This window comes from Trichosurus vulpecula, chromosome 8, assembly GCF_011100635.1.
Source record: "Trichosurus vulpecula isolate mTriVul1 chromosome 8, mTriVul1.pri, whole genome shotgun sequence".
In the NCBI taxonomy this organism is placed as follows: domain Eukaryota; kingdom Metazoa; phylum Chordata; class Mammalia; order Diprotodontia; family Phalangeridae; genus Trichosurus; species Trichosurus vulpecula.
The window spans coordinates 175,811,919-175,830,085 of NC_050580.1; the positions used below are offsets into that span (position 1 = coordinate 175,811,919).

General features: G+C 41.4%; 1 protein-coding gene across 1 annotated transcript in view; it reads right to left on the bottom strand.

Moving 5' to 3' along the window:
- The window catches only part of NYNRIN (NYN domain and retroviral integrase containing), a 40,078-nt gene extending 22,289 nt beyond the window's left edge, over positions 1-17,789 (bottom strand). The window contains exons 1-2 of the mRNA XM_036735293.1: positions 17,712-17,789; positions 17,044-17,248 (exon numbers count right to left, since the gene is read on the bottom strand). Of these exons, the coding sequence (XP_036591188.1) occupies positions 17,044-17,232 (189 nt within the window). The 5' untranslated portion in view covers positions 17,233-17,248; positions 17,712-17,789. The remainder of the gene's footprint in view (positions 1-17,043; positions 17,249-17,711) is intronic.
- Between the last annotated feature and the right edge of the window lie 378 nt (positions 17,790-18,167).

Here is an 18,167-nt window from a genome sequence, read left to right on the forward strand (position 1 = left end):
TCATTGGCCATTTACAAAACCGGATGTCTCAGTCACCTTTTTAATTCCATCACCTCTGCCAGAAGGTGGGCAGCGTGCCTAACCTCCAGTCTGCTAGACCTGCAGCTTGTTATTGCACTGATCAGATTTCTAAAGCCTTTCGAAGCTGTTTTTCTTTATAATGCTGTTGTCATTTAATACACTATTCTTCCGGCTCTACTTACTTTACCCTACATCAATTAATAAGGTCTTCTCAGTTTTCTCTAAAACTGGCCAACTCATTATTTCTTATGGAGCAACATTACATTACTTTCACAAGCCATGATTTGTTTACCCGTTTCCCAAAAGGTGTACACACCCCTCCCCCTTGGTTTTCAGTTTGGGGCTACGATGAAAAGAACTTCTATAGATATTTTTGTGTAGATGGGTCTTTTTCCTTTCCTTGATCTCTTCGAGGCATATGCCTTGTAGTGATATTTCTGGATCAAAGCGTAGTGACTTCTGGAGCTGTAAATTGTTTTTATAAAATGTCTCTTATCTTATAAATTGGAATCGGTTCCTGTCTCATTGATTTCTCATTAATACGGCTCAGCGTTGTTTTCAGAGTAGCTTGTACAGCACGAGCTACCTGGGGACAAACAACCAAAAAACAGGCGAGTCCTAACCTGCCATGCAGTTAGTGTATTTGCTGTAGGAGCAGATAAGTCTGGCTTGAGGTATACAATCCAGAGATTGTAGAGAAGATATAATCCTCCTGGAATCTTGACCATTCCTACTTCCTCAAAGGGGAAAGCCCAGTGCAGCTCTACCCAGAATAGAGCACCCTTTATCTTCTAGCTGTTCCAAGCCTTCTAATGTTCACAGAGTTCACTCCATCTAACTTTGTAACATGATAAAGAGCCATTATGAGGAGGCAGGGCGGTAGAGTGGGAAAGACTTCTGTTGCTGTTCAGTCATTTCAATCACATCCAACTCTTTGTGGCCCCCATTCGGGGTTTTCTTGGCAAAGATACTGGAGTGGTTTGCCCATTTCTTTTTCCAGCTCATTTTACAGATGAGGAAACTGAGGCAATCAGGGTTAAGTGACTTGCCCAGGGTCACATGAATAGTAAGAGTCTGAGGCTAGATTTGAACTCAGGAAGATGAGACTGTGTGTCTTCAGTCTGGCACTCTTGCCATTGCGCCACCTAGCTGCCCCAATATGCAGTACAAGAGGAAAGTAATAACGATGCTGATAGCTCCCATTTCCGTTGCACGTTAAGGTTTGCAAAATGGCTTACAAATATCATCTCAGTTTATCCTCACAACAGCCCTGGGAGGTTAATGCAGTTATTATCCTCATTTTACAAATGAGGAAACTGAGGCTAAGAGCAGTGACTTGCCCAGGGTCACGCAGTGATGTGTATGAGGCCACATTTGAACTCAGGTCTTCATGACTCCATGTCCAGTGCACTATCTCTACTGAGCCACTTAATTGCAAAATAAATCCATATAGTGACCATGTCCATACCGCCTCTCTCTCAGGAGATAGGTAACATGCTTCGTCATATATTCTCTGGAAACATGTGCTCAGTTCTTTGGTCAGGGTTATCAAATCTTTCAAAGCTGTTCCTCTTTACAATGTTGTTTTCCTTGTATAAATTGCTTATTTCAGTCTGTATCAGTTCATACTATTCAGGATTCTCTAAAATCTGCTCTTTTATGAATTATTACAGCACAATATTCCACTATATTCATATAAAAATTTTTAGACATTTCTCAATTGTCTAAGAGGTGATCTAAAGCATCACCTTAGACTCTATTTCTTCACTTTTCCTTTTTTCCTTTTTTAATACCCCCTTCAGGATAAGGAAATTGGCTTTGCTTGTGACTATTCCCCCTCTCCCATTACTGTCCTTCCTCTTAACACCCCTCTCCCCCTTGGCCATTCCCACTTGTTTCCCTGTTGAGTGTAATGTATTTCTACACCAAATTCTGTATGTGTGTGTGTCTATGTGTGTGGGTATTCAACCTTCCTTTGTTTCTGATAAGTGGGGTTTCTTCTAATGCCCACTCGCCCACCCCTTCTTCCACATTCATATATTCCTCTCAGGCATCCCAATTATGAGAATTAGCAAGTAGTGTACTCTTTCATTTACCCTTCCTTCCCTTGTTCCTCTTAAAGCCCTCAGAACAGAACCAATCCATCCCCAAGACATCTGTTTCTCCAATTTAATTCTCTTAATACCCTTTGAAGACACTGAGGTTCTGAAGGGACTAGGTTCTTCTTTTCCTATTAGAATATTGGTATTGTATCATCATACAGAGCCTTCCAGTTACTCAAATTTGCCTTTCTAGTTTCCTCCAGACCCTTGTACCTGTAGTTTGCTACAGTCTTTATGGTCACTTCAATTCTAAAATTCCATAAGTCTACGGCTATGTGATTTATTGACCAGGAAGGACACTAGAGCGATTTCAAAACCTGTTTCTGGTATCAATGGAAGCTTCATAAATGCTCGTTAGATTGAATTGACTTGAATTCGATTGGATTGGGTTACAATCCACAAAGCATTTGATGCCCCCATTTAGGAGGACAGGCTTCAGGTGGCTCAACAGTACCTAGGAGAGGACCTTATAAATCATATGTGTGTATATGGATACATGTGTGTACGTGTACATATGTAGATATGTATAGGTATATATGTACACACGTGTATATATGTATGTGTACATATGTATATAGCGTTATTACTGTTGTTGCTTTTATACTTTCGTATGCAGATGGCATTCAGTAAATTTTATTGATGGACTGAAAAAAATCACTTTAATTGGACAAGTATTTACAATGACATTATCTTCTTGGTTATAAATAGCATTCTGGCATACCTTAAAGTAACATGTAAATGCTGGCTATTAATATCATAATTATGAAGACTTCTGCCTAGGACCCACCCAAACCAGTCTTTATGCCTTAGGCCATTTGTGTTTGCTGATCACATACATCTTTATACATAATTTATAGCACCTAGATAGCCCTGTAGATAGAGTACTGTGCCTGGAGTCAGGAAGAACTGACTTCAAATCTGTGCTCAGACACTTGCTAGCTGCATGACCCTGGGCAAGTCATTTAACCTCTGTTTGCCTTAATCCACCAGAGAAGGAAATAACAAACCACTCCAGTATCTTTGCCAAGAAAACCCCATGAATGGTATGGTCCATGAGGTCACAAAAGGTTGGACATGACTAAACAGCAACAACAAAATACGGTTTTGGGGACTCCAATTTGCTTTAACACCTTATAAGACTCCCAATTTCATTAAATGGATACACCCTCTACCAACATAGATAACAATTCCTCTACCTCTTAACCATCCTTATGAGCTGCTGCAACCAAAATATTCCCCACCTACTGGCCGACATTCTGGTAAGAGAGCAGGATTCATTCTTAATTGTTTCATCAGACCTCTCGTTTCATGGGCATTGAGAAATCCCAGAGGGGAAATTCCCTCTCCCAATTCAAATCAGCACAGGCTTGCCTGTTTATAGTTTCAGAGAGTTCCTTGGAGCACTGAGAGATTAAGTGATCGGCCCAGAATTATAAAGTCAGTACATATCAGAGACAGGACTTGAGCACAGGTCTCTAAGACTAAGACAGTGGCACAGTGAGGGAAGCACTAGCCCCAAAGTCAGGAAGACCTGAGTTCAAATCTGACTTCAGATACTTACTAGCTGTGTGATCCTGAGGCAAACTTCTGTTCGACTATAAAATAGGGATCATAATAGCATCTATTTCACAAAGTTGCTGTGAGGATCAAATGAAGTAATATTTATAAAAGTGCTTAGCACAGTGTGTGGTACATAATAGGAACTCTATAATGATTATTCCCTTCTCTAACCATTAAGAAATTCTGCTTCTCAGGACTCATAATAAAACTGAAAATAGTTGACTTTATATGGTATGTTAGTCTGCAGTCGCCTAGGATGTATGTCATTTGGTTGTTTCAGTTTTTCTTGGCGAAGACACTGGAGTGGTTTGCCATTTCCTTCTCTAACTCATTTTACAGATGAGGAAACTGAGGCAAACAGGGTTAAGTGACTTGCCCAGGGTCACACAGGTAGTAAGTGTCTAAGGTCAGATCTGAACTCAGGAAGATGACTCTTCCTAATGCCAGGGCCGGCACTCTATTCATTACAGCCCCTAGCTGCCCCTGTTGGCTGTATAGGAGCTTCCCAACTGCCTGTGAGGTGAGATGCTACAGATATCATCCCCTGCTCCTTCACAGATGAGAAAACTTTAGCTCAGAAGTTAAGTAACTGCTTAAGGACACAAAAGCACTGAGTACTGAAGACAGGATTTGAATCCAGGTCTTTCCTGACTCCAACTCTAAAACACCCAGCTTAGGTGAGTTTGGGGGGAGGAGGGGGAGGAGTGTGGATTCTTGCAGGGAACTTCTAGTGAAGAAACTCCCTCTACCAATGTAGACTGCCACCTGCTCTGCAATTTATATTCTAAGAGTTGCCCTAAGTCACTGAGTGGCTAAGGGACCTGCCTAGATTCACAAAGCCAGGCTGCGTCAAAACTTGAACCCTGGGCTTCTTGACTCAGAAGCCAGTCTTCTATCAACTATCCACTTCTCATACTGATAAACATGGATGATGATGATGATGGTGGTGGTGGTGATGATGATGATGATGGTAATGATGGTGATGGTGACAATGACAACATCAGCTCAAATTTATGTAGCACTTACAGATGAGGAAACTGAGGCAAACAGGGTTAAGTGACTTGCCCAGGGTCACAAAGCTAGTAAGTGTCTAAGGCCAGATTTGAACGCAGCCCTGTGATTTTGCTGGCATAAGGAATTTCTAATGAAGAAACTCCACTGACACCCTACAGTGCCTAGTCTCAGAGTCTGAGGGCACTGAAAGATTAAATACCTTCCCAAGGACACACAGTCAGTACGTGTCAGAGGTGGGTTATGAACTCAGGTCTTCCTAACTCCAAGGCCAACTCTCCATGTAATATTCCACGTTGCATGTTAAAAAGTGTGTCTCATTGGATCTTCATAAAACTATTTACTTCATAGAAATACAACAAATGCTGATACTCCAATGTATTGATACTATAAGGAATTCATCATTATAAAAATTCCTTCCACCAAGATAGACCAAAACCCCCCCAGGATTTAGCCTATAAAATTCTTGTCCATGTTTTTCCATAAATCCTCCCATCCAACACACTGGAGACCTTTCCCTTGCGGTATGGTCATCTTGGGACTGCTGATGTCTTATCTGGACTGTCCACCCATTGCCTCTCATTTCTCCTACACCAAAGGTCTGCCTCCTTGTTGCCTTCTCCTGGTAGAGAGGTAAAGGGCGGAGAGCACCAAGTTTTGAGACATCTATTCTTTTTGGACATGGCAAATGCAGAAATTTGTTTTGCTTGGCTATACATGTTTGCAATAAAGGTTTTTTTTTTCTCAGTTTTCAGTGTAGGGGAGGAGAAAAAGAAGGATTTGCAAGGGAGGAAGAGAAGGCAGATTTTTGCTGATTGAAAAAATAGAATACAATTTTTTAAAAAAAGCCCACCTCCTTTTCCAGTCACATAGATCCTCAATGACAAAGACAGTATAAAAATAATAATAACTAGGATTTATATGGCACTTTAAGGTTTATAAACTGCTTTACAGATATCTCATTTGATCTTCACTACAACTGTAGGAAATAGGCTCTATTATTACCCCCATTTTATAGAGTAGGAAACTGAAGCTAAAAAGCATAAGTGACTTGCAAAGGGTAACACAGCTAGCAAGTGTCTGAGGTCAGATTTGATTTCAAGACCTTCTCAACTCCGGATCCAGTGTTTTGTCCTCTGCACCATCCATCTGCCTGCAGTATACTGTAGCGGAGACACTCCTGTCTCTGGAGTCAGAAAAGTAGGATTTATATCCCACCTCTGACAATTACTGGCCGTGTGACCTTGGGCTGAAGCCACATAAACACTCAAACTTCAGATTCTTCAGCTATAAAATAAAGGATTTCGGATTGACGATGAACCGGGGCTATCCACCTCCTAACATAACAGAGAGGCAATGGACTCAGAGTGTAGAATGAAATCTACAAAGAGTGTTGCAAAAGTCAGAGCAGGAGCTTTAAGCTATTAAAGCAGCTCTGAGCTGCTCTAAGACTTCTGGGACACCCTCTATTGTTTGGACACAGCTAGTGTAGATACTTGTTCTATCTATGCCTATTTGTTACTAGGATTTTATTTATTGTTTTGTTTTGTTTTGAATTAAATGGTGGGAAGAATGAGAGGGAGCAAAAATTGTTTTAATTAAAAAATAAAACAATTGTTTCAAAAGGGATCAAACTAGATGGCCTCCAATGTCCCTTCCAAACTTCACATCTTTGAAACTATTATACGTCTTTTATACTCATTTCGCACATATATGTCACAACACGGCACCGCCTTATTACACCCACAAATGCACATTTCCCACATCATATAGATGAGTAAACTGGAGGTCAGAGAAATTAAGTGATCCAAGATAAGTAAAAAGACAGTCCAAGAGCACCTATGTGTTCTCACAAAAGTCATTTAGAAGAGATCTAACATTATCAGCCCTCCCCTCCTCTGTATTAGTTCTTCCTTTCTTGCCCCATTTTTACAATATAATTGCTCCCTTTTTACCTTCTTCTCACCCAATTTTGTTTTTTAGAATCAGCCCCATCATACACAACTCAGCCCCAACCTTTCTTTCAAACTACATTAGTAATTAATGATGATAGTGTTAAGAATATGGAGAACATTTTCAAATATATAAGTAAATAGTTTGACCTTAATGAGTGCCTTAAAATTAGTTTTTAATGTTTTCCTTATATGCCTTCTGGATCTTTTATATCTAATTATATCTAATTTCCCATTGAGTTCTGGTCTTTTTATTACAAATACCTGAAAATCTTTCAGTTTGTCAGATGTCTATTTTTTTTTCATTCAGGATTATATGAGAAAGAAAATAGTGAGTAAAAATAAGATGGAGAGAAATTCACAAATAGTTATTATAACTTTAAATGCAAATGGTATGTTTGTAGCAGCTCTCTTTGTGGTGGCAAAAAACTGGAAATTGCTGGGATATCCATCAATTGGGGAATGGCTAAACAAGTTGTGGTGTATGGTTGTGATGGAATACTACAATGCTATAAGAAATGATGAGCTCAATGACCCTAGAAAGGCATGGAAAGACTTACATGAAATAATGAAGAGCAAAATGAGCAGAACCAAGAGAACATTATATACAGTAACAGCAATATTGTTTTAAGAACAACTTTGAGCAAATAAGTAATTTTGGCTATTATAAATATACAAATTTAAAATAAAGAATATACAAAGAAAGATGCGATCTGCATCCAGAGAAAGAACATAAATAGAAGTATATATAGAATAATTTTACATATATATACACTTATTTTTGTCTAATGGTAGCCATCTCTAGGGCGGGGTAAAGAGCAAGGAAGGAAAAAATGTACATAACATTATTATATATTTAAAAAGAATAGCAAGTTGTACATAATAGATTTTCAATTTCATATACAATCATCTTTTTTATTATACTATGTTATGGAAATGCTTGTTTTATTCCATAAATTTTAAAAAATAGATTAAAAAAAGAGATCTAGTCTCAGACAGCAGTGTCAAACTCAAATAGAAACCGTATATAAGGATCCTTGGCCTCATATTGACTTAGAAAACCACACATTAATATTACCTACATTCCACTGTAGTTTTGTTTATTTTGTTAAATATTTTCCAATTATATTTTAATCTGGTTTGGGCTATGTTTGACACCTCTGGTCTAAGGTACAGAAAGAATGCGATTGCTAAACTTCTATCAGTGATTTTTCAAAAACAATGGAAAATGGGAAAGGTTCCACAGGACTGGAAACTGATTTCCAAAACAAGGAAAGAAAGTGGATTCTCCAAATTATCAGACAGTGAGATAGACTTGGATTCCCAGCAAATGTCTAGACTGTCTTATTAGAAGAATGGCTCATGAACGTTTAGAAAGGGAAGCTGCAATCACTAACGGCCAGCATGGGTTTCTTGATAACAGGCTAAACTAATGCTACATCCTTTTTTTTCCTGATAGAGTTGCTTGATCAGGGGAACAATGGAGCTATAATGTATTTTAGTGAAACATGATAAACTCTTTCATCAAAATCCCAAGGACAAGAGGGAAATATGTGACCTAATAGGACAGTAGATTTGAGAATTGTTTGAATGACTGGACTCAAAGATAATGCTTAGTAAATTGATGTCAACATGAAGAGATGTCTCCAGTGGAGTGCCAGAAGTCTCTGTCTTTGTCTTTATTCTATTAAACAGTCTTATCAGTAACTTGAATAAAGACATGTGCCTACCAAATGTGCCAATGTTATAAAGTTAGATGGGTTAGCTAACACACTAGATGGCAGAATCAGGTTCTAAAAAGACACCATAAAGTTAGAATAACTGACTAGATCTAATAAGATTAGATGTAAAAAGGATAAACATAAAATCTTAGATGTGGGTGCAAAAAATCAATTACCCAAGTGCAGAGTGGGAGACATATGGTCAAATAGGTATGAAAAAGACCCAAGAATTTTAGTAGACTTACAAAATCAATATAGCCCCAAAGTCTGGCAGTTTAAAAAGTAAATATGACCTTAGGCTACTTAGAGAGATTTAATGTTTAGAGGGAGGGTGGTTATGCTCTTATTGTGTTTGACCCTTGTTAGACCTCACCCGGAGTATCATGTACATTTCTAGGTACCACATTTTAAGCAAAACTTGGATTTGTAAACTGATTGAATGACAGGTCCCAAGGAATAGTGACTAAATTAATTCTGCCCATCTAGAGGGGAGGGGGGTCTCATGCAGAGTACTCCAGATATGTTGTTAGCCCTGAGCTAGTCAGTATTTTTATCAATGACTTTGATAAAGAAATAAATAGCATACTTAACAAATTTGCGGATGAGAGATAGCTAACAAATTGTACTAAAGTTGGGATCCAGCACCTTGATGGGCTACAACAATGGGCCAAATATAGAACGAGAACATTTTTAAAGGGCAAATGTAAAGTTCAATGCTTGAATTTTAAACACAGTCAACTGCACAAGTACAATGTAGAGATTGTGAGGGTAGAGAAGAATTCAGGTAATCAGGGCAACTAGGTGGTACAGTGAATAAAGCACCAGCCCTGGAGTCAGGAGGACCTGAGTTCAAATTCAGCATCAGACACTTACTAGCTGTACGACCCTGAGCAAGTCACTTAACCCTGATTGCCCGCCCCCCAAAAAAAGAATCAAGGTAATCAAGAGATAGTATTTGTAGCGACCATAAGTTGAATATGAGTCAACTATGTGATTCATCAGTCAAAAAACTAATGCAGTCTTGGGCTGTATTAACAGAGGCATAATATCAATAATAGAAGTAACCTCCATCTTCACAATACTTCAGTGGAGCTACCACCCTAGTCTGACACCTCATTTCTCACTTGGACTACTACACCAGCCTCCTAACTGGTCTCCCTGCTTCCTGTCTCTCTCTCTTCCCGTATTACTGTCAAAGTAATCTTCCTAAAGTACAAATCTTACCATGTCACATCCCTGCTCAAGAACTTTCAATGACTCTCTTATATCTAGAGTAAAATTAGATCATCAGAACTCATTTGACATTTAAAGCCTTTAACAATCTGGCTTCATACTGCCTTTCTAGGCCTACCAGACTGGTACACCAATTGCCTACAAGACATATCAGCCTGAATGTCTGACTAGGACATCAAATTCAACATATCTTAAAACTGAGCTTATCATCTTTCTCCTTAAATCTGTCCTCTCTTGTGCCTTCACTAATTTTTCATTGGAATCACCATAAACATAGTCTCCCATGTTTGGGGTGGAGAAGAGAGAGTGTTGTCTTTGACTCTTTCATTTCTTATCTTCTATCATATCCAATTACCAAGTTCTTTGGGTCAACTTTTGAAAAGTTTATTGCATCAGGGCTCCCCTCTTCTCTAGTTCTACTGCTACTACCCCACTATAAGGTCTGCTTGTCAATAGCCTCCTAATGAGCCTCCAAGGTCTCCATCCCACTAACCAGACTAATCTTTCTCATGCAAAGATCTGGTCCTATCACTCCTCTGTTTAAAACCTTTCAATTTAAGTCAACATTGATTTGCAAGGCCCTGGGCTACAAGCAGGATCTACAAAGACAAAAATGAAGAAGTGCTTGCCTTCAAGGAGCTTATATCCATTGGGGAGATACAGAAGATACAGCACAGTCAACACTAAGCATGTATAAAGTTATACATAAGTTATCTCAAGAGAAAGAAAATACTAACAACTGGAGAGAAAAGGAAAGGCTTCAAGCAGGAGAGGGCACCTGAGTTATGTATTGAAAGAATTCGAGATTCTAAGGGTAGAAGGGATGAGGAAAGACATTCCAAGTGTGGAGAACCACTTGTGCACAGGGACAGTGACAGAAAATACAATGTCATGTATATTTCATTGATCAGCAAGCCAGTTTGACAAGAATGGAAAGTCCATGAAAGGGAATAATGTGAAACAAGATTAGCAAGGTGAGTGGAAGCCAGACTAGACTGAAAAGTCTGTATTTTAGCTTAGAAGTAATAAGGAGCCACTGCTGAGAGGCAACTTTGGTGAAGTGGATAGAACATTGAACTTGGAAGCAAGAAGACTTGAGTTCAAATCTTCCCTTAGACATGCACTGAATAACCCTGGGCAAGTCATTTAATCCTCCTTGGATTCAGTTTTTCATCTATAAAATGAGAGGAGCATACTCAGTGATGTCTAAAGTCTCTTCCAGTTCTAAAGCTATCATCCTATGATTCTAAAATTTCAGGGGAGAAGGGGCTGACATGATAAGCCTGATATTTTAAGGAGAAGGAAATAAACACATATTAAGTATCTACTAGGTTCCAGGCATCAGGTTAAGAGCTTTACAGATATCATCTCACATGATCCTTACAACATGCCTGTGAAGCAGATGCTATCATGATCCCCATTTTTATAGCTGATGAACTGAGGCTGGATTTGAACTCAGATCCTCCTGACTCCAGGCCCAGCAGCCTACATGCTATACCACCTAGCTAAATTTATCAGTTCAGTAGCTATGTGAAAGACAGATGGGAGGGGAAAGACTAGAAACAGAGAGAATTAGAAGGTGATTTAATTAGTCCATGAGAAAAGTAAGGAAAGCCTGAATGAACTAGGTAAAGACCATGGAATGCAGAGAAGGAAAAGGATGCCAGAGATACTGGGAAGGTAGAATTGGCCAGACTTGGCAATTGTGTGGATATGGTTAAGGAGGGTGGGCAAGAAGGAAAGCATCAAGGGTGACTCCAAGGTTAAGAATCTGGTGACTGAAATGATGGTGGTACCTTCAAAAGAAATAGGGAAGTTTAGAAGAGGGATGTTAATTTTATTGAGTTTGAAATGCCTTTCAGTACGATACCAAAATGAAGGTGTCCAGTAAGAATTCAGGACTAGAATACAGGAGAGAGACTAGCCTTCAATGGCTCTCTATTACCTAGGTTTAAACTCTTCAGACTGTCATTTAAGGCCCTCTCTAATTTAACTAACCTACCTTTTTCTATCCTTATATCACACAATCTCCCCTTTTGTATCCAGCCAAAATGGACTACTCACCATTCACCAAGCAAAGCTCCAGACTTTCTCACCTCTTTGCCTTCGCTCATCCTATTCCCTATACTTGTGACGTTGCTCTCTCTCACCTCAGTGTACTGAATTCCCAAGCCACTCTTTAATGCCCAAATTAAAAGCAATCCCTCTCTCCATGAAGCAATCCAATTGGTAATGACCTGATTTGCTCCACACCTTTCAACGATATATAGCACTTTATTTATACCTCTCTGACAAACTGACGTGGTATTACAGATAATAGCATATGTCATATTCCCCTACGAGAACTCCATAAGGTGAGGACAATATTGGATCTAAGTTTTATTTCTCCCCTATAACCTAGCACAGGGCTCTATGCACATCAGTTGCTTAATATGTGTTTGTTGAATTAAATTATTAAATTCATTGATGGAGTCATAAGTCATTCACTGCTACCATATAACCTGATGCTCATAAGAGTCTAATCCCAGTTTCCCTCTGCTATCTCTGCACTAGTCAAGAGGCAATTCCCTCCTCCAGACCAAGATGATAGGGAAATTTACTTTTGGTGTCCTTCCACCTCTCTCTTCATCCCTCCACCAGCCTTCTGCTAGTCCCATGATTCCCCTTTGGCTGAAAAGGCAACTAGAGAGTTGAGTTGTATTCTTCACAGTCTGTCTCTCCCTACTTTGAATATCTTAATCCAATTCAATTCAAGTAATTTTTAGTCACCATGCAACAGTCTGGGACAAAAAGATTAAAAACAACATAGCCATCCATTAAAATATTTTCAAAAGCACTTATTTACCAGTAGCAAAGAATTGGAAACAAAGTAGATGCCCACCAATGGAGCATGTCTAAATAAATTGAAGCATGTGAATGTAATGGAATGTTACTATGTTGTTTAAAAAAAAGGAATGTGATGAATACAGAAAAGACTCATGGGAACTGATGCAAAGTAAAGTAAACAGAACCAGTGGGGGAAAGACTACTATTATTCCAACAATGGAAACAGACATTTAAAAAACTAAAAGTGAACAATGTAGAGCTACGGTTTAACCGAGTCTCAAAGAGGAGATGAAAAAGTATGTCTCCCTCTCTTCTTGACAAAGATGGAAGCCTATGGATGCAGAATATTGCATATTATTTCAAGACTCAGTTGATGTATTGATTAGTTTTGCTGAGTTGCCTTTTTTCCTTCTTTCTTTTGAAATCTTTGTTATAACAGATAGCTCTGTGACAAATGAATAAGATTAATTTTAACATTTTTTAAAAATAAAAACATCACCACCCCAACCTACTAGAAGTATTAGAACACATAACTCCTATTGCTAAAGCTTGCCGAAGGTTACAAAATACCTTCCTCACAATCATCTGCTCCAGAACACCAGCTTCTGCTCGCAAGCCACCCACCAAAATAAGCAAAGCAAGAGTAACAAAAACAAAACACAACAAAAAGACCCAGGGACTTGGGAGAGGAAAAGGATGGGGAAATAATCTGTTTTCCAAGCTTTCCCCTGAAGGGGGGAAAAGTAATGAGTTCTTTTTGTTCATTAATTCACTACAGAGAGGCTAGGCCATCCCTGCTGCCCAGAAATAAAATTTTGAGTAATGTATTCATTCTTTTAAGAATCTCAGTACAGCAATACAATTTAGAGATCCCCTAGAGATTTAGAAAGAGATTTTCTTGTAAAAAACCAGAAAATCTAACAAGAATATACATATATGAGTACATGACCCTGTAACTCATCTGACCTTTCATGGTCTTCTGAACTTGAAAGCTACCTTCTCAGACTTAGCTTCCTATTCTTAGTCTTTTTCTCCCCCATTCATTTTATTCCCACTGACCTCTCTGACTAACTCAACCCTCCCCTTCCCTAGGAACACTGAGCATGTATATATAGCTACAGCTATATAGCTATAGTTATAGCCACACACACACACACACACACACACACACATTGTGTTATAAACAGAGAATGTTCAATTCTGTCACTCTATATTAAAAGATTTTTAAATGTTTAGCTTTTAAATTAATTGTGAATTTAAAAAACTAATTTTTAAATAGGTTCAACAGGATCGCCAACATTATACTTGGGAAATTTATTCACTTTAGGTCATTGGATGTTATGTCATCTCTCTAGTCCAAACCCTTGGTTTTACAGATAAAGAACCGGAGGTGCAAAGAGGTGTTTGACTTGCCTGAGATCACAAGCAGTTAGGTGATAACTGCAGTTAAAGCTCTGGACTTGAAATAATGAAGAGCTGAGTCCAAACCCCAGTCTCAGGTATTTGCTTTCTGTGTGACTCTGGCAATTTATTTAACCTCTTTCAGTCTCAATTTCCTGATCTATAAAATGGAAATTATAACAGCATGTATGTCACCAGGTTGTTGTGAGCACCAAATGAGATAGCATATAGGAAATGTTTTCTAAACCCATATATCCCAGGTAATAGCAGTAAATAGTAAGTGTGGGGGGAGGAGGAGGAGGAGAAGGAAGAGGAGGAGGAGTAGCAGCAGTGGTATCAGCACTCTGCCAATACCTCCAAGCCGAGTCCAAGACCCAGGCCTGGTGACTTTCAGGTCAGTGCTTTTTCTAACACTGGCCCACATCCTCATCTCCAATGTTGCAGCTGGGATAAATTCTCTTTGCCTGCTCTTTTCAATAAGAGAGAATAGAAGATATTGTCAAAATCCCTTGTCTTTCCCATTTCTCTAGTTTAAACCTCTTATAATCCCAGGCTTCCCAATGGGTCATGGATATTCACAAACATGAAAACCGGTGTACAAATGTGTGTTTAATTCTTTTTAATTGTGTCCCTAGAATTTATGAGAATACCTGGCACATAGTAGGTGCACTAGGAACACTTGTCAATAGATTGTGTGTGAGAGAAGGGCAGAATTGAAAGAATAAAGGGCCCTAGGGAGTTAACTTCCCAGGAAGTGGTAATACAGCCTCCTAGGAACTTCCAAGAAGAATGGGAAGGGAAGGTAGATAGGATGTTATGTTAGACATGGCCTGTAGGAGAGAGGCACTGCCCTATAGAAACAAAAGCAATGGAATGTTATTTAGAAGGAAAGATCTCAGGGCAGAAGAGGGGAGGGGAGCGCTCGATAGTACCCTGGGAGTACCTTATAAATCTATTTAAAAAATTTATGGAGACTAAGTCCCCCTCTGCTGCCCAGGCTGGAAGTGTAGTGACCACTCACAGACCCAGCCTTCCCATTCAAGCCTCAGCTCTGAAAACTCGTAGCTTCCAATGCTAACACTGTTGCATCCTGAGAACCTATGAATATAAAGAATTCAGGAAGCCTTGAGAAGACTCCAATGAACCGATATAGAACAAAGTAAGCAGAACCAGGAGAACAACTTGTACAATGACTGTGACGGTGTTAAAGAAAACAGTACTGAAAAACTACAGAACTGTGATCAATATAGTAAGTAATCATTAGCTCAAAGGACAGTGAGAAGGCCTCCCACTTCTCAACATAGAGAGACTAGACTATAGGTGTAAAATAAAGCATATATTTTCAGCACTGGTCAATGTTTTGTTTAACTGTACGTGTTTATTACAAAATATGGTCCTACTGAGGTGGAGAGAGGGTCTTTGAAGGAGAAGAAAAGTGACAACAATGTAACAAAAAAAGAACATCAATAAAACAGTGTTTCTTAAAAACTACTAATTAAATAAGCTTGTTCCCAGCATGTTTCTTCATCTGTAAAACAGCGATAACATTTCTTTGTACTGGTTACCTCAAAGGCTTATTGTGAAAAGGTAGTATTCAGAGCACTTTGTAAAGCACAGAATGTTATAAAAATGTGAACAATTACTTGGGGACACGGGAGGCACTCCCAGAAAAGGTCGTTAGTTCATTTCACCACATTCATGAAAATAAGAGGGCCGAAAGGACCCACTCCTTAAAATATACCCCCCCCAACGGAATTTATCATTAGAGAACTCCTGTATAACTATCTCAGTCCCCTCAGCCAGTAAGACACTGCCGTCTCTCTTTGCATTGTATGTAGTCATCCCTGAATGCCTGGAAAACTCAGAAAAGTGAGGTGGTTAAACAGGCCTAGCTGAAAATCCAAAGCCAGCTGCTGTGTAGCTAGGCCTCCTCCACCCCATGGCCTAGGGCCCATTTGGACAGTTTGGTAGAGACACAGCTGGGAAAGGGGGGAGGGGGAGAAACAGTTCGGCAGAGAGGAAGAAAGAGGAGCAACAGAGAAGGACTGAGTAGCATTTTCAATCTAGAAGATAAAAGGAAGGAGACAGCAACCTCAGTGAAAGAGAGAAGCTTCAGTAATGATTGAGGGGGATGGTTATAAGGTGGGGACCAAGAGGAGTGGGTAGAGCCTACAAGCTGAGTCCAAGGGGAGACTTATGGGGAAAGTCAGCCAGAACCAAAAAAGAGGCTCACTGTGACCTGGTCTGTCAAACTTCCAGCTACAGACAGGAGACTCTTTCATCCTGGCAGCCTACGGTTTCCTCCCCAATCCACGCCCACCCCACAACTCTACAGGAGCCTTCTAGAGCTCTTTTCCTCTTTACCACCCCCCCCAATGTATTCTTATTCCTTTAGCCCCCAACAGACAGGAATAGCAATGTGGTGTGGTAAAGTTTAAAAACAGATTGGGAGTCAGGAGACCTGGGTTCTAGCTCTAACTGTGCTACTTACTGTATTTCTTTGGCAAAAAACAAGTCCTCTGCACCTCAATTTCCTCCTTATCCCTCAATCTAAGGTGCTGTTGGCTAAGTCATGTTCTCGTGTTACAAGAAACCAAGGGATTGAGTTAAATAATTCCTAAGGTCCCTTCCAGTTCGAATTCTGAGTCTAAGTGTTAAAACTTAGAAAACGGGACTCGGTTGAGCCCTGGGTCACATGGAAACAGACTTTCAGCTTGGCTTTGAAAGCAGAGGCCAAGGGGCACAGATCACAGAAAAGTATGGCTCAACTCATAGGCTGGTGCCATAAGAACAAGGTTTAAGGTGCCTCGGGGGTCAGACACCCCCAAATTCTGGCTCAAAGGACAGGCCTATCCCTAAGTCATACACACACAATGTTATAGCCTGTCTAGTTCTCACATTTCAGGAGGGGAGGGGATGGACGTGTGAGGGCACACGCAAGTGAGGAGGGTGGGGCAGGAAAGAGGGAGGCTGAGGGGTCGGTCGGTCTTTGAGAGAACTAAGAAAGATACACTAGCTGGAGGGCCTCTGCCAGACTTAAGAGGAGGAGCCATCCAAATCAGATTGGAGAATGAACTGGACAATTCCTTGGAGTCTCCCGCTAACTCAGGAGTTTGAAATCATCCCTCATGCACAAAGAGGGGATCTGGGTTGGGAAGGGGATTTGTAAGCGAGAGGGGGGAATAGAAAGGCTGAGAGGAGGGGCGAGGCGTTTACCTTGGCTCTGCCCACATTCTCCTGGGGGCCCTCCAGCTGCAACCAAATGCTCTGGGACCCGGGTTCGGGCTCCCCGAGGACACTCAGCTGCACCCTAAAGATGCGCTCCACATGGGGCCGGAGCTCCAGCACCGAGTCCTCCGCCTCCGCCGGCACCGTGAAGCGTCCTGGGGGCTCTCGGCCCCGCATGGCTGCACGGCCGACCCTAGGAGAGAGAGACAACCCGGCCTGGGGGTCGGAGGCGGGCGGAGGAAGGTGACACGTTGCCCCTTCTGCCGCGCACAACTCCCCAAACCCCTCAACTCCCTAACTGCTCCTTCTCGCCAGAGCCCCTGCTCCTGTCCCAGTCGCTGCCCGGCCCCTGCCCCGCATAGTGCTCTTCCTCGGCCCCTGCAGCCCCGCTTCCTCCAGGAGCCACTAATTGTGAATATGGATCCCTCCTGCCCAGGGCTCCGGTACCAGTCCCTGTCCCTGCTCCTGCCTCGCTCAGCGCTCCCCTGAGGCCCCAGCAGCCCCTCTTCCTTCGCGACACACCAACCGTGGGTTCGGATCCCGCCCTCCCAGGGCTCTGGTCTCAGTCCCCGGCTCTGCCTTTGCCCCCCCCCCCCCCACCTCCCCGCCCCAGAATTGTCCCAGGGCCCCAGCAACCCAGTTCCTACTCGACCCACCAGCCGCGGCGCCGGATCCCGCCCTCCCAGGGCCCGAGACCCCGACTAGCTAAGCTCCCCCGCTCAAGCTGCACTTTCTTTCTCCCTGGGGCTGGGGCTGGGGGTGGGACCGGCTCCAAGCTCAACCCCGCCCCTACGCCCTCCCCTCCGCCGCCCACCCTCTACCACTCCAGGTCCCCAGCCTTCGCTCCTCAGGCTCCTGGAGAACAAAATAAACTTTTCTCCTTTCCCCAGCGTTGCAGGAATCTGTGAAGCAAGTGGAGGAGGGGAAAGGGAGGAGGAGATGGAGAGGAAAGGGGGTCCCTGGCTACTACCGAATTAAGTTTTAAGCTTTGGGCTAGGTTCCAGAATTCAGGGGTCAAAGTTAATTTCCTTCCAAACGACTTTAGTAAAGGAGGATAGGGGCGGTGGTGAGGTTCAAGGATCTAGAGGTGGGAGTATTTGCAAGGCCCATTC